General features: G+C 41.8%; 2 protein-coding genes across 3 annotated transcripts in view; one reads left to right on the forward strand and one right to left on the reverse strand.

Moving 5' to 3' along the window:
• Nucleotides 1-817: 817 nt before the first annotated feature.
• Nucleotides 818-3,481, forward strand: ap4s1 (adaptor related protein complex 4 subunit sigma 1). The gene is made up of 6 exons (XM_038728165.1): nucleotides 818-1,052; nucleotides 1,930-2,086; nucleotides 2,189-2,275; nucleotides 2,697-2,765; nucleotides 2,913-2,924; nucleotides 3,038-3,481. Exons 2-6 carry the CDS (start codon nucleotides 1,949-1,951, stop codon nucleotides 3,164-3,166), a joined length of 435 nt encoding a protein of 144 aa, XP_038584093.1. The 5' UTR covers nucleotides 818-1,052; nucleotides 1,930-1,948; the 3' UTR covers nucleotides 3,167-3,481.
• An 886-nt stretch (nucleotides 3,482-4,367) lies between these two features.
• The window catches only part of hectd1 (HECT domain containing 1), a 37,460-nt gene continuing 27,119 nt past the window's right edge, over nucleotides 4,368-14,708 (reverse strand). For both annotated transcript variants that reach the window (XM_038728164.1, XM_038728163.1), the window contains 17 exons: nucleotides 13,951-14,084; nucleotides 13,694-13,850; nucleotides 13,435-13,505; nucleotides 13,067-13,218; nucleotides 12,916-12,970; nucleotides 12,448-12,676; nucleotides 12,236-12,318; nucleotides 11,899-12,026; nucleotides 11,151-11,352; nucleotides 10,471-10,608; nucleotides 9,501-9,985; nucleotides 9,201-9,359; nucleotides 7,722-7,800; nucleotides 7,434-7,527; nucleotides 6,558-6,708; nucleotides 6,333-6,477; nucleotides 4,368-5,197 (listed from right to left, as the gene is read on the reverse strand). In XM_038728164.1, coding sequence (XP_038584092.1) covers nucleotides 5,060-5,197; nucleotides 6,333-6,477; nucleotides 6,558-6,708; nucleotides 7,434-7,527; nucleotides 7,722-7,800; nucleotides 9,201-9,359; nucleotides 9,501-9,985; nucleotides 10,471-10,608; nucleotides 11,151-11,352; nucleotides 11,899-12,026; nucleotides 12,236-12,318; nucleotides 12,448-12,676; nucleotides 12,916-12,970; nucleotides 13,067-13,218; nucleotides 13,435-13,505; nucleotides 13,694-13,850; nucleotides 13,951-14,084 — 2,600 coding nt within the window. In that variant the 3' untranslated portion in view covers nucleotides 4,368-5,059. The remainder of the gene's footprint in view (nucleotides 5,198-6,332; nucleotides 6,478-6,557; nucleotides 6,709-7,433; nucleotides 7,528-7,721; nucleotides 7,801-9,200; nucleotides 9,360-9,500; nucleotides 9,986-10,470; nucleotides 10,609-11,150; nucleotides 11,353-11,898; nucleotides 12,027-12,235; nucleotides 12,319-12,447; nucleotides 12,677-12,915; nucleotides 12,971-13,066; nucleotides 13,219-13,434; nucleotides 13,506-13,693; nucleotides 13,851-13,950; nucleotides 14,085-14,708) is intronic.

Consider the following 14,708-nt stretch of genomic DNA (forward strand, 5'->3'; position numbering starts at 1 on the left):
AGATTGTGGAGTTAATGTGAAGCAAAAAAAACATATGTTGTAATTTGTTAAGAAATAATATATTCATATGTTTGTGTTTAGGATGAAAATAAACACACAATTAGGATTATAGATGAGTCAGAGGTTGAAGTTTAGTCTATCTATTGTACCCTGATCTCGTTTATTCAATATCATATTATGTATCATCCAATACAAATTAAAGCCACAACATTTATTAAAGACAACGTGTGGAAAATTGAGAAAGATACAACTTTGAGGCCACCCAGTGGTAGATTCAATACAACACAATGACCGACAAAACCAGAGTCACTCATCTCTTTTACATAATTTTGAAAACTCCGGTGTCATTAGGCGTCATTTTAAACGCAAACACAATATAGTTTCTCTAAAAGAATACCCCACGTTAACTCCTTTCCTTCAAGACTTTAGATATTTGATAAACTCCTACATTCAACACTCAGCACACTCACACTAAAATAGTACGTGACATTAAATGTTATAAAAGCATTTTAAAGCATTTCAAATGCAATCTGTCTAATAATTTATTATATTTCCATTTATAAGATGTGATTACATCTTTACAGTTTAACGCTTTTGTTAAGAAAAATTAAAATGTACTTTGATCAATATACTTTTGAGTAAAATCTGTAGGTTTATATATTATTTATATATATTTGTATATATATATCTGTAATAGCATTTAATGTTTTTGCTTTCCAATGCTGCCAATAATAAAGCCATTACACTCTGAGCTGTGGGTGAGGGCTGATACTAAAATTCTTCTTTACATTTGTTCTGTGAACGCACCATACAAGGGCTTTACTGAGCATGCGTTGGAAATGCTAGCAGCTCCAGTTAGCATCGTTTGGAACTGACACCTCGTTTGTTTTAATTGTAATTTAACTTTAATATAACGGTGAAGTTTTTGAACGGCTGCGGCGCCTCGTTGTTTACAAACAATTAAAACTTTTTAAAAAGCAAGCAGCAGTTAGCTTGTTGTTGTTTTCAGTCTGTGTGATGCGGCTCATTTAGCTACAAGCTAACAGCTGCCGGTAAGTAGAAGAAACATTTAGGACATTAAATGACACTAAATAAGGGCGATATAGAAGTATTTTATATTTAAAACGCTTTTATCAGGGGCAATAAACAGGTTATATATGAATTACGACGGAATGCTGCCTTCACGTGATCCAGTCCCAGTAACGGAAGCCGTAAACGCGATTTTCTGTCTCTTCTGTTCAGTGACTGTTTTACATAAAATGTTTTAATATCTGAAATTAAGGCGTATAAACATAATATTGGGGTTAACAAGCTGCAATTTATTGAAATAAAAACGATATCATCTCGTTTCTGTAAATGTTACTAGTGACATAAGTAACAAAGTAGATTTACTGGAGCACTACATTTATTTGTTAACTATGCATGTTCAGTTGATTTATACAAAATATAAATCAGCAAATACATGTAAATGTATTGTTACAGGTTACATGAGCTCAACTTTTACACATAGGCTACAGATTTCATTCCAGTAATAAAACATATTATATATGGGCCAGTACTTTTACTTTTGGGACTTGAAGTATATTTTGATCCTGGTACTTTTTTTTTTTTTTACATTATACATACAGTATTTCTACAATGTGGTATTACTACTTTACCTGAATTAAAAGATCTGAGTATTTCTTCCTCCACTGTACAACAGTGTTTCCCGACTATTTAACCTCTTAAAATAAATAGTGTCTGTGTGTCAGAATTTGCAAGTTTTTACTTCTCATATTGTCTCATGTGAGAACAAACACTCTTGTTTTTCACAAAAAAAAACAAAGATTGGAAATAATAATCGAAATGTGAGCAGCAGAACTTAAGAGAATGTTGACTGAAAGTTCAGTTGATTATCAATATATCTGACAGTACAGTCCCTGTGCTCAGGTGGGCGGCCGATCAGAGGATGATAAAGTTTGTGCTGATGGTGAACCGGCAGGGTCAGACCAGGCTGTCCAGGTATTACCACCCCGTGGAGCTGAGCAGGAGAGCGGTGCTGGAGGCCGACGTGGTCCGCTGCTGCCTGAGCCGCAAGAAGGACCAGGTGAGTGTCCCTCTGACTGTCTGAGACTCATACACGGTGTTTGATCATAAAGTATAAAACAGGTATTCCTTTGAAACCCTGCTGCTGTCTGGTTCTTTCCAGTGTTCCTTTGTGGAGTACAAAGACTTTAAACTGGTTTACCGACAGTACGCCGCCCTGTACATCGTGGTCGGAGTCACAGACAGTGAGGTGAGTAACACACACCTGCACTGTTTTACGAGATACATCTTAGGGGTCCTGAGCTGATTACTGGGAGAAGAAAGAAGGAAAAACAAAGTTCTGATTCACAAATCTGTTTCAGTTTTTTGACTTCTCTCTAATCTTTGATTTTTTTTCTGAAATGGCGGATCATTTTTCATCTTTGTGCCTCAAACAATTATTAAAATGAAACCATGGGAGTTTGGGAAATGTCTCTAACAACTCAGACACAAAAACATGACAAGAATACTTTTTTGCAAGCTGTTACAAGCCAGAAAGGTTTTATAAACTTGTTTATTTTAAATCTTAATCCTTGAAGTAACTAGTAGCTACAGATGTCAGATGAATGTAGTGCAGTGTCAGTTGTGTTGTCTTTGAGAGGTTAAATTAAATATTTATCTCGTCTCCACAGAACGAGCTGTCCGTCTACGAGCTGGTTCATAACTTTGTGGAGGTTTTGGATAAATACTTTAGCCGAGTGGTGAGTTCAGACTTTAAACTTTAACTGATGATTTAAGGTTTCCTGCATCAGACCTAACACAGAAACTGCCCAGTCAGATCAGATGACAGAAACCAGCAGGTGAGACTTCAGAAACAATCTGATAACTCTGTGTTTGTCTCCCAACAGAGTGAACTGGACGTATCCTTTAAATCTGACCACGGCCACAAATCTGTATTTACTGTCTTGATATAAAAATGTTAAAACTCTTGTCAGTTCTTCGTTTTGTGTCTTTGACTCCACATCGTCGTCAGATCATGTTCAACTTAGACAGAGTTCACATCATCCTGGACGAGATCATCCAGAACGGACACATAGTGGAGACAAACAAGAGCCGCATCCTCGCACCGCTCACCGCCCTCGACACGATGACCGACGGCTGAGACACGCAGAAACTGTCAGGAAGTGATGTCACAGACTGTGCTTCAGACTGACAGTAAACTGAAGGGAATCAAACCTGCAACCTTGTGGCGATTCAGTTTAAATTCACTGTAAAAGGCTGATGTTTAAAAACCAATACATCAACATGAACTCTGATTAACATTTTAGTTTAACAGTAACCAGGCTGTTATCAGTTTCTGTCATTCAGCAGGTTGATTTTCAGTGAAAATTGATACTTCATGACCAAAAACTGAGGAAGGATTAACGGCTCGTTTCACCCGAATTACAGAAAAAAACCCCCATCTTATTTCCTTCCACTGGTGTCCAGATTTATTCTGTTTTCCACATGTCTAAAAGGCTTTCTTCTCTCTGGCACTCACTGCAAGTCTGCTGGAGAAATCCAATTTACATTTATTATTAGGGATGCATCGATCAGACACAGATATTGGATATCAGCTCCACAGAGTCAGACGGAAATGGGTGGATCGGCTATCGGTGACAAGAGGGCGGATCTATTCAATTAAATTAGACGCTCACGTCATGCGTCAAACATTTTACTAGAGCAGATAAAGCATTCAGGGAGCTAAAAATAAAAGGGTCTGCAGATGGGAGGTATTTCACACTTGCTACGCCAACAAGTTCTACGGCTACTTGCAATATCTGCAAAGCCGGTGTTTCGAGGGGCGGCGGTAGCTCTGCAAAATATAACACAGCGGACGTAATCAAGCACCTCCAGAAACAAAGTTAGGAAGCAAGTTAAGACTGATGTTCCCTTAACGATAAAAGAATGACTCCAAGTGTCCTCTTTAAAGTGAGGAATACAGCTTATTCATTTTACACTGGTATGGGATCAGTAGCCAAAGCCCAGGTATCTGGATTGAAAGAGTCAGATCTGTGCACCCCTATTTATTATATTTGAATAATTCTTGTATAAAATATTTAAATTTAGTCATATTGAGTGTGTAAATGCAGAATGTTAAACACCTCCAGATCATTAAAACCCTTTATGTTTCAGGCCACGGGAGCTAAACTGTTAGCATGTAGCCTAGCGTCCCTCAAAGTACGCTATGGAAAAGCTCACATTAATGAACCTGGTGTGAGCATCTCACAGTGATCAGCTGTCCATGTACTTTTGGTCACGAGCTCACAGCTGCCCCGCCTGGCTTCAGTAGCAACTTCCTCCACAGACCACAGGACTCCGTCTTTATTTCATACTTTGCAAACATTTTAATGATTATTTTTTTTTGGAGCATACACATTTGAAAATATCTGTTTACCTTAAACTGCAACTTGAGTTAAATAAATGTTTATAATATACAAAGAAAATACAAGGGAGAGCAGAGCTTCTTACATCTGTTTTTCTCTTTAGATGTGCCTCGCACACAACCAGTGTTTTTTGTCTCTATAGCTTCATTGTAAAAGAACACCAAATGCACTCTGACCTTTGACCTCTACAGCCAGTCAGAAACTCAAAACTGTCGCACACACACACGGAAACAAAAAGCAATAAAACAAAAACAAAAAAGAGGAAGAGGAGGAAGAAGAAGCATGATTGTTTGAAGGAGGAGGAACTGAAAACAGAAGCTACGAGTCAACCCAGGCACTAAACTGAGAACAGACAGGAGGAGGAGGAGGAGGAGGAAGGTCAACACACACGCACACACACTCACAGCAGCTCAGGTGGGTGAGGAGGATGAAGGAGGGAGGATGCAAGCTTTTCTTTAATTTTTATACTGCAACACAGATCCTCCTCGTCCTCCAGCAGGCGGTCAGGTCAGTCGGCTGGTTTGGATTGGCTGGCTGATCTGTCAATCACACGGCGGGCGGCGAGACAGACTTGAGGAGCATGCTCAGTGTGACGGCGGCGACGGTTGTGGTGGTCGGGGGGAGGGCGGTCAGTTGAGGTGGAAGCCCTTCTCCATGGTGGCAGCTAACAGACGCTCTCTCATGATGTCCTCGGAGGAATACTCGGGAAGCTTCAGGTAGTGAACGCACGTGTTGACCGACGGGTAACTCGAGTCTGTGGCGTCGACCTGAGGGAGGCAGCATCAGCGTTATTATTAGCTAAAATAAACTTCTGAAGAACATTTGATGGAATATACAGCTATTTGCTTATTTTCTCAATTAACTAGTTTACATATGGTGACGTCGTTTTGTCTAAAACATCAATTTATTGATGTAAAATATGACAAAAAACAAGAAAATCTGAGACCTCATTTTTGATTGAATAATGACCTCATTAATAACCAATTACTCAACTGATCTTTTGAGGTCTAATGGAACAGAAGCAGCATAGTGGAGACAATAAAAACAAAGCAGACGAGTGAAAGAAACACTTTTTCTAAAAACACTAAAAGGAAGGAAGAGGCAGAACATAAGCGGGAAAAGGAGCCAGTTTCATCAGCTGTCTGGAGATTGGCTCATCACTACTATTAAGAACGTCTAAAAAGTCCGTCCCAATGTTGCGTTCATGTCACAGTACGAGTTTCTTCGTTCAAAGAGCGTCGTCATTATGACTTTTAAGGTTCTCCTGCATTATTAACCAAATTGGAGCTTTCAGAATAGTTTGTCATAATTACGACTATACGAAACTTGAATTTACAGCAACTCCGATGTGACATGAAGGCCTTTACACTCACACGTATAATGATGGATTTACAAATACAGATTGTGGTTTTGATTAGGGCTGGGCAATAAAACAATAACAATCATTATCGTTATATAATTTCCTCAATAACAATTTAATAAATGTTCAGTTTAATTAATCTAAATTATGAATACATTATAAACATGAGCACTTAATTTTTCTATTAAGATATTTATTTTGTGACTGAAAAAAGATTTTGTTTATTTTACTTATTTGTTTTGAACGTTCTGCCTCATATTTGTGAAGTGATTTACTGTTTAAGTGTTTGTTCTGAACATAAAGAAAAGTTTAAAACCTAAATTAACCATCTGGTTTCTTCAACTTTCACTCAAGAGCAAAAATCAGCCTTTAAACTTGAAATATATAATTTGACATTTATCCTGATAATCGATATCGAATGTCGTCAATTGTTATATTTTTTTTTTAAATCGATAAACGTCAAGAACATTTTTGTCCATATCGTCCAGCCCAAGGGTCGATCATTTCCTCTGGCTAACGAGCCAATCAGAGAGTGAGTTTACCTTCCTGACGATGGTGAGGCGGGGATGCAGGTTGGCGAGGCCGCCGGGGGGCAGCGTGGAGCAGCCAGTGGTGAACTGAAGGAACGCTTTCCTCTCATCTGACGACATCCCACATAAAACCCTGACAAACCGCAGGAAGCCGGGACTGAAGAGGGGAGACAGAGAGAGATCGCATCAGACCGGCTCTGACTTTATCTGGACTTAAACCCGTCTGTGGCCACGTACCTGTCTCTGGTGTAACCCAGCTTTGGTTCAGTGTAGTTGATGATGTCATCGGCAGTCCAGGAAGGTGATTGGTTGCCACAGAGGATCATCTGAACCTCCTTGTGGCTGAAAGAGCTCAACTTCTCCATCGGAAAGACTCGATTAAAACCCTCTGCGGACGAGAGGAGAGGGGAGAAGATGAGGAAATGAGGGGAGGAAGCAGGATAGGAGAGGAGAGAAGGAAATGAGAGGAGGAATGGAGACAAGAAAATGAGGAGGAAACAGAAGGAGAGTAGTGAACAAGAGGGAGGAGAAAGGGATCAAGAGAGGGAACCAAGAGAGGAAAGTAGGAGACAGGAGAGGAGAGAAGGAAACAAGAGAGGAGACAACAAACAAGAGAGGAGGAAACAGAGAGACAGGAAAAGAAGGAAACAGGAGAGGAGATGAGAGGAAAGTAGGAACCAAGAGAGGAGAGTAGGAGACAAGAGGAAACGATGAGGCAAGGGAGGAAACAGGAGGACGAAACAAGAGGAGAAAAAGGAGGAAACAGGAGAAGAGACAAGACAGAAGGAGGAGAATCTTGAGAGTTCAACTGAACAAAAAAAAAAAAAGACAGCAGAAGCTGTAAAAGCTCATTAAGAGAAGCTTGTTGTGTTTGTGTTGCTGCCGTGGCGACAGAAATCATTAAAGCTAATCAGGAAAGCAAGATGTCGTCTCCGGTCGGCTCTGTTACAGACCAGATCCTGTGGTTTCACCGGGATTAAAATGTCATCCTGAACGGGGAGTTAAATTACAGACGAGCTCGGGTTTCATCCCCCCCGTGATGTTCATCCTGTCTGAATGTTTAATTGTCACATTACTGTTATTGTGTGTATTCAAAGGTGTGTGTGTGTTTACCTCTGAAGGCCTCCATCTGTTTCTGGATGCCGGTGTGCATACACAAGTCAAACATCAACTCCACGTACTCCTCTGCATTCTCCATAGTCACCATCTACACACACACACACACACACACACACACACACACATTTAGTACACAGCTGAGTGATATCAAAAGGTGTTTGACATTGTGTATAAATTTCATGAAAATGCAGGAAAACTTCTAATTATTTGATCTAAACATTTGTTTATGCGCCAACAGCCGTCATCACGTGGAAAACTCCGGTGTGTTTTTTTTTTTTTTACCTCGTCATCTCCGTTTGATTTGAGATCCACAGCAGAGAAACCGTGAACCTTCGAGGACGGACAGAACTGGAAGTTCAACCTGGAGAGAGGAAAAACAAGAGGAGAGCTCGTTCAGCTGGACAGGTTCTGGTTGCTCCTCTGATTTAAATGAGTAAATAAGGAAGGCGCGTTATAAATTCATGAGCTCATGTAATTATTATTCTATTAAATCTGAATTATGTTGAATGTCACTCTAATTAATCTGAGCATTTGACATGAAACCAGATGTAAAACAGAACCAGATAACCGAGCCCTGAACACTACCTGATGCTTTAAAGCACTCTGTGGAGTTTCCAAATTTTCTTCCTAATAAAACAATTTACAAAGATGATTTATTTAAATGCTGTTTACATGTTTACATCCATGTGTACCAGGCTTGCCATCTTCTTCACCGTCTTATATCTCGGCGTGTCATCGCAAACTTTTAAATGATCATTTCTGTATTTTTAAACCTGGTTGAAACGACTAGCAGGTACAAAAGGTTTTGCAACGTATTCCTTCAGTACAAGTGTGTCTGTCAAACTAGGTCAACAAAAAGTGCTTCTTTATGCCACTGACAGGCTCAGACTGTTACACCAGGGCCCCGTTTCAGAAAGAGGGATTAGTGAAAATTCTGAGTATGTTAAGCCTGAGATAAGGGAAACTCTGAGTTTTCTGTTTCAGAGAGCGAGATCAGGTAATCCCTCGATCATTAACTCCGGCAACTGATGCTGAGGAGTTGGAAAACCGTCAGTTTCTCTCACATCGTTTCATTTCCTCATTCATTCTGTCATTCTGTCTGTCCTTTGAACATGATGCTTTATGATCAAAACATCTAAAACTTTAACCTATAGACACATTTTCTACAGCAAAAAATAATTAATAGGCTAACCTGCTGGTTGTGACTGACTTTACAATAACAGGTCCACGAGTAAACTGTGTCTTATATTTGATCTATAGCCTACCTATTTTCATAATTAGGTTGGCGATTGCCACCGGCATTTAGTCCTGTCGGATTACAGCTTAATAAATATAGCCTTCCTATTTAAAATCTATAATGGGCTGTAGCACTTTGATTCATTAAGGAAAGTCCAGTCTGGTAAATGATGAATGAGCAACGCTGTGTAGTAGCTTAATAATGTTAACGCATTGTTCCTTCTCCCACTCCTGCGTTTTATGCAGGAGTGGGAACTTCTGGGAACTTCTCCTGCACACGATTAAAATGGAGACTCTGCCTTTATTTACCCGTTGTATCGGAGCTCCATTGATGATGGCTTTTTTTTCCATCCCCACGCACACGCTTCCATCAGGCTCAACATACTCAGAGTTGATTGAACTTATTCTGATCATCTGTACAACAACATGTAAATTCGATCTGATCCAGAAGGTGAAGGTGAGATGTGAGTGTCACCACGGGGACATGAAGCCTCTGGTGTGTCTGTGTGTGTCTGTGTGTTGTACCCGAGGTCCTCGATGCTGAGGGGGGGTCCGGAGCCCAGTGGGTTCCTCAGCATCAGGTCCTGCAGTCTTGTGTTCTTCTCATCTTCAGATAAACTCTTGCTGGCCAGAATCTGCCGCCTCTTCACCGCCAGCTCCTTCACCTCCTTCAGGAATTTGGCCCTGCAGGAGGAGGAGGAGGAGGAGGAGGAGCCACCAGGGAGAAAAGAAGAGAGAAATGTTTGGGTTTAGAAAAGTTTAGAACAGGAAGACACGTGAACTCTTGAGGTGCACCTGTTGAAAGGTGATCCCTCTCTGTCTCACCTGTGTGGGTTGACGAGGTGGAAGTCGTCCCATGTGAGGATTCCGTGGTACCAGGCGGGCGGTTTGGGTTTCGGGGGGTCCATGATGAACTCAGACTTGGAGTCCTCGTCGAAGCTGCCCACAGAGTAGGTCTCCTGGCTCTCCTCGGTGGACGCCTCTGACTGCATCTCCGACAGCAGCAGGAAGGGCTGCAGGTAGGGTCGCTCGGGGTCGTGACCCTGCGGCGAGCTGCGAGACTGGTACAGCAGCTTGCTCATATTGGACTTGATGTCTCCCATGCAAAGCAGCTTAAAGAAGGGCTGAGAGACCGGCAGGTCCACCAGACGGTTGTCCTGGATGCACTTGGCCAGGAAGACGCCCAGGAAGTGGAAGAGCTTGGTGATTCGCTCCAGCTCCTCACTGTCCTGAGGGAACGGCGCTGGGAACAGGCCGCACGAGCGCTGCACGTAGAAACCCGGAGGCTTCAGACCGCCACCCAGGTCCACCTGCAACACAGGAGCACAGGACAGTGTTCAGCTTACTGTGGAGGTTCCACAAGATCACAGATTCAAACAGAAAGACGGCCAAGCTTAGAATTTCTTCTGCTGTTATCGGTGCAGCAGAGCTCCCACCACAAAGATCGACTGCCATTTGACAATTCCACACTGAAGACAGAGGCCGACACTTTTTATTCAAATATCATTTGAATGGGGGGGGGAATTATAAATAAATCAATGACTGGATCGGTTATTAAAAAAGTTCTGACGGGTAAATTCTAAAATGTATAATAAAAAAAAAAAGGTATGAAATTATATTTTCATTCATTCAGAAATATTACGACATAAGAGTATGTATTAAATATTATTTGTTTTAGTATAGTATACATTTTATACAGTGCATAATAATAATCAAGAAATCTATGGGCTTTTCCACAGAAAATTATGCAATACATTCAAACTACAACTTTAGAGGAGGATTTTGTTCGTCCCACCTGTCGGGACTCGTCGTCAGGGAAGTCGTCGTCACACAGCCAGATACCCAGAGATGTTCTCTGAAACTCTGCAGCCACCAGAGCGTAAAACTCCAGAGTCGGACCGAGACCTGTTCCCTCCTCACCCTGAAACTCCACCTGGACACACACACACACACACACACAGCCATATAATAAAACACAAACACTCCTTGATTCACTTACAGATGAATTACCAGAATCTGGGGGCATCAGAACACAGGGGAGTGTTTCTTTACATTCAAGTAGTTTTTATTTTTTTTCCCCCCTCCTGTTTTATTAAGCAAACTGCGGTTTAAATTATTATTTTTTAATTATATAAAATATAATAAAAATTATATCTAAATGTATTTATACAGAGCTAAATAATGTCACTACATTTAAAGTTCCATTGATACTTTGCAGAATCTCAAACAATACAGTCAAAATTTCCGGGATAAGTGAGTAGGAGGATCTTTAGTTGAGACCGTTTTGTCAATTTAAAAAGCAGTCTAACAGAATGTATCTTGTAATTTCTCATGTCAGACTCAAAGAAGCCTCCCTAATTACAAATCCTAAGCATTTCCTGACCTGTTAATGTGGAGAACTCTTTAATAGAAATAAATGTACATATGAACCTGCAGGGGTCCTTAAATCTGACTCTCATTGTGTCGACTTCTCACCTCCAGCACGGACTTCCTGTCGGCGTGGAGCTGCATGACGGACTCGGCCCACTCCATCATGGCTTCTCCTCGGGGGACTTTGACTCGCTCGTGTTTGAGCCGACCCACCCTGAACTCTCCGGGGTCGTCCCGACGCACCGTGGTGGACGGCCGAGAGCGCTCCATGGTCGCCTCGCGCCGGTTCTGGAGCCACACGATCGCCCTGCAGACACACCGGGGTCAGAGGTCACGGTCAGTTACCAGTCATGTGTCAGTGGGCAGTAAAGTCTCAGGATGGAAAACTGATCAAGCACTTGAGTTCTTTTCTGGGTTTTCCCAGACTTTAAACTAATTTTCCAGGTTTTACCTGACATTTAGGTTTCATTACAAGCCTTTTTTCACTTCAAATTTGGGGGTATTTCTCATCTTTCATCTATTATGTGTCATTTACTTTATAGTGAACATATGCATCTGAACCACCAGACCCCTAAGGTAATATATACGTAATATGACCGAGAACCTAACTGCCCTTTTGTGTTTAGTTCCATATTTTCAATCAATGTCTGAAATCAAGGTTTATTCCTATTTTTATTCTTTTCCCTTTTATTCTTATTCACAACTCTTTGTCGCACTTAAATATTTTTCTTTTAGGTTAAGATTTTAAGCCCAATTTCTTTTGCATTTACTCAGTTTTTGTCTGATGTTTCACTACTTTTTGCAGCATACTGAGGAGGCTCAGGATGGCCTGGATGTTTGTCTTTAGACTCACCTAGATGCTCCAAAAGCTGTGCAGGTGAAGTAGAGCTGTCGGGTCTCGAAGGGGATGAGGAAAGGACACTTGGAGGTGAGCTGTTCACACCAGTCGGGCAGAGCTCCGCTGGCCAGAGCCAGAGGCTCCTGGGAAACAAACAAAAAAAAACAAAACAAACGGCCAACCTGTTAACATGAACTACAGTGACAGGAGAATATCATCACATTAAAACTTTTTCCTCATTGAAAACCAGTTGGACTAATGAAACAGTAGGCACCACTGATTAAAAACCTGCTATATTCAATTTCATTTTCTGGACAGGAAGTCTATTAGGGAACCGGCAGTAAAAACTGACCTCGATCTGTTGCAGAATCTTGGTTGTGATCTTCTTACTGGTGAACTCCTCTGGAGAAGCATTGAACTGTAGCTCGTCGAAGTCTGTGCAAAAAAAACAAGAAAAATGTAATTCTTTACACCAATATATCGCCAATATACATTGGCATCAACAAGTGTTCTGACTTTAATTTTAGATTTGTGTTTAAAATGTGTGTTATTTACAGATCGTACCCTCCTGCAGAGTGCGTGCATTGGAAGCGGCGTCTCCTCCGATAATGTAGAGGATGCGCAGCAGCTGCAGGACGTCCTCCACGCCGCAGGCGTTCTGGCTGCAGCCCGCCTTTGCCTGTGCTACCTCTCTGGCCACGCACAGGATCTCACTGCTCTGATTGGCTGAAACAGAGCTCGGGCTCAGACCGCCAGAGCGACCCCCGACACTAATACTGTGTTCACATAAGTCCTGATGGAGGCACATAAGTCAAAAGGTCAGAGATGAGGAAAGACGGTCAGTGTCTGTAACAGTAGATTCTCTTCTCCAGATTCTTTTTATGGACAGAAGTTTTCTACTAAATTCAAATAAATAAATAAAGATAAAAGAACTTGACAATGTGATCATTTATCCTATTGAGTGGTTGCAAAAACTGAACAAGGAGAATAATTCTCTTCTTGTGAATCAGTTTGTTTCCTCCAGTGACTCACCATCTTTCCGCTCTCCTTCTCTTTGTCAGAGTCCTTCAGCTCTCTGTACATTATCCTGCAGGACAGAACAGCAGAAATAATATATCAAACATCTGAGCAAAGGTCAAACAGTTCCTGTCAGATTCATAATCTGTCCCCCCCCCCCCCTTACGTGTACGTGGGCTCCCAGATGCGTCGCAGTTTGTCAGTCTTTACGGCACCGTTGCAAGAGAGCTGCAGCAGCCGCTGGACGTAGTAGAAGATGGTCGTCCTGTAGTTGGAAAGAGGCAGCTCCACCTCCCGGGTTGTACCCAGCCCCGCCACCTAAAACACACACCAGCAACTCTTCAAGACACATTTTTAACTGTAAAATAACATTAAATGTAAAATAACATTAAAAGGATCTGACATTGTGTTATTATTAAAGACTGAGCTCTACGTTCGAATGTCAATATTAAAAACTATCCAATCTTAAAATTAACCAAATACATCTCCTAAATTTTCCAGAACTTGTGATTATTTCGGTTGTGGTTTTCTTACCTTCAGTGTGAGAGAGAGGTGAGGAGACGGAGCGCACTCCACCTCCTCCTGAACCTCCGAACGAGGAGTTCCTGACAGAAGAAAATAAAGAGGAAAATGAACTTTAGTCAGACGCCAGTTGCGAGAATGACTAACAGACTGACAGGGAACATGAATCTAAATACAGTAACAGATCTGGTCCACCTTATATTCGTTTGGTTCGAGTTCCACTTAAAGGTAAACTTAAAGGCATTTAAGGACCCTGGTGTGTGCGTCGTACCTGGCGGGGGAATCTCCAGGTCGGTGGTCTGCTGGACGTTGGTTCTTCCTGGTCGGGGGTCGAAGGCGGGGACCAGAGCAGAGAACTGTCTCTTCAGGACAAAGTCATCGTCCCACGTCCTCCTGCGACCTCCTTTGGTCTCGTACTCTTCCTCCTCCTGCAAGACGGTTAACCATTACTCATGCTGCCAGATCAGTGCTGATATGCTGGTTTTATTTTATGACCCAGAAACAAAACAGACGGGGGGGGGCTATTACCAGGACCTCCTCGTATTCCTGGTCCTCCTGATTGTCGTCTTCGTTCTCGTCATCGTCGTCGTCGGGCTCAGGGAGGTCCTCCTCGTCGTCCAGCTCAGCCAATAGTGTGTTGGCGCGACAGCTGTCCAGGAAGTCTACAGGAGGTTAAAAGAGAGACCACACCACAGGAAACATAACGTTAGTTAAAAAGTTCAGAGTGGTGGAAGCAGCAAAGGAAGATCTTAAAATCCAGCTCGATAGATTTATACAAAATAAGAGTTTTTGGTTCATTCATGCACCTGATGGCCGACCATCAACACAGCTTCCTTCAAACACTGACAAATTATTTTGATAACTTCTAAAATGTGGATTTGCTGCTATTTTCTACTTCCTACCACTGAATCCCTGTTGGTCAGAAAAGACATGCAACTTATTGTCACAACATGTTACGTTAGAACATGTTAGAGTCAGAAACCAACGTGGTGTCAAACAACACCTAGAACCCGAATGTCGATAATCAACTAAATACACCACAACACACGTGGTTCAGACCTGTCAACAGGTGAGCTGTGCTTGTTGTTCACAATTACACGGTTTAAATGCAGCCAAATTTGTGATACAGATATTTTTTGATCCTTTTTAAGCCCAGTTTAGTGCAGTCTGAAACCAGTTCACACATACACTTACGTTTCTAAACACTGATGATGACATTTTATCACTAACTCATCATTACATTCTCCAAATCACACCCGACTGGGTAGTTGGACGCCAGTATACCT

Source organism: Micropterus salmoides, unplaced genomic scaffold, assembly GCF_014851395.1.
Source record: "Micropterus salmoides isolate LMB-PRFRI ecotype aquatic unplaced genomic scaffold, ASM1485139v1 Ms_hic_scaffold_19, whole genome shotgun sequence".
Lineage (NCBI taxonomy): Eukaryota > Metazoa > Chordata > Actinopteri > Centrarchiformes > Centrarchidae > Micropterus > Micropterus salmoides.

Coding starts and splice junctions, on each gene's coding strand:
- ap4s1 (XM_038728165.1), top strand. CDS start 1,949: ATGATAAAGTTTGTGCTGATGGTGAACCGGCAGGGTCAGACCAGGCTG. Junction 2,087..2,188: donor TGAGCCGCAAGAAGGACCAG/GTGAGTGTCCCT, acceptor GGTTCTTTCCAG/TGTTCCTTTGTGGAGTACAA. Junction 2,276..2,696: donor TCGGAGTCACAGACAGTGAG/GTGAGTAACACA, acceptor TCGTCTCCACAG/AACGAGCTGTCCGTCTACGA.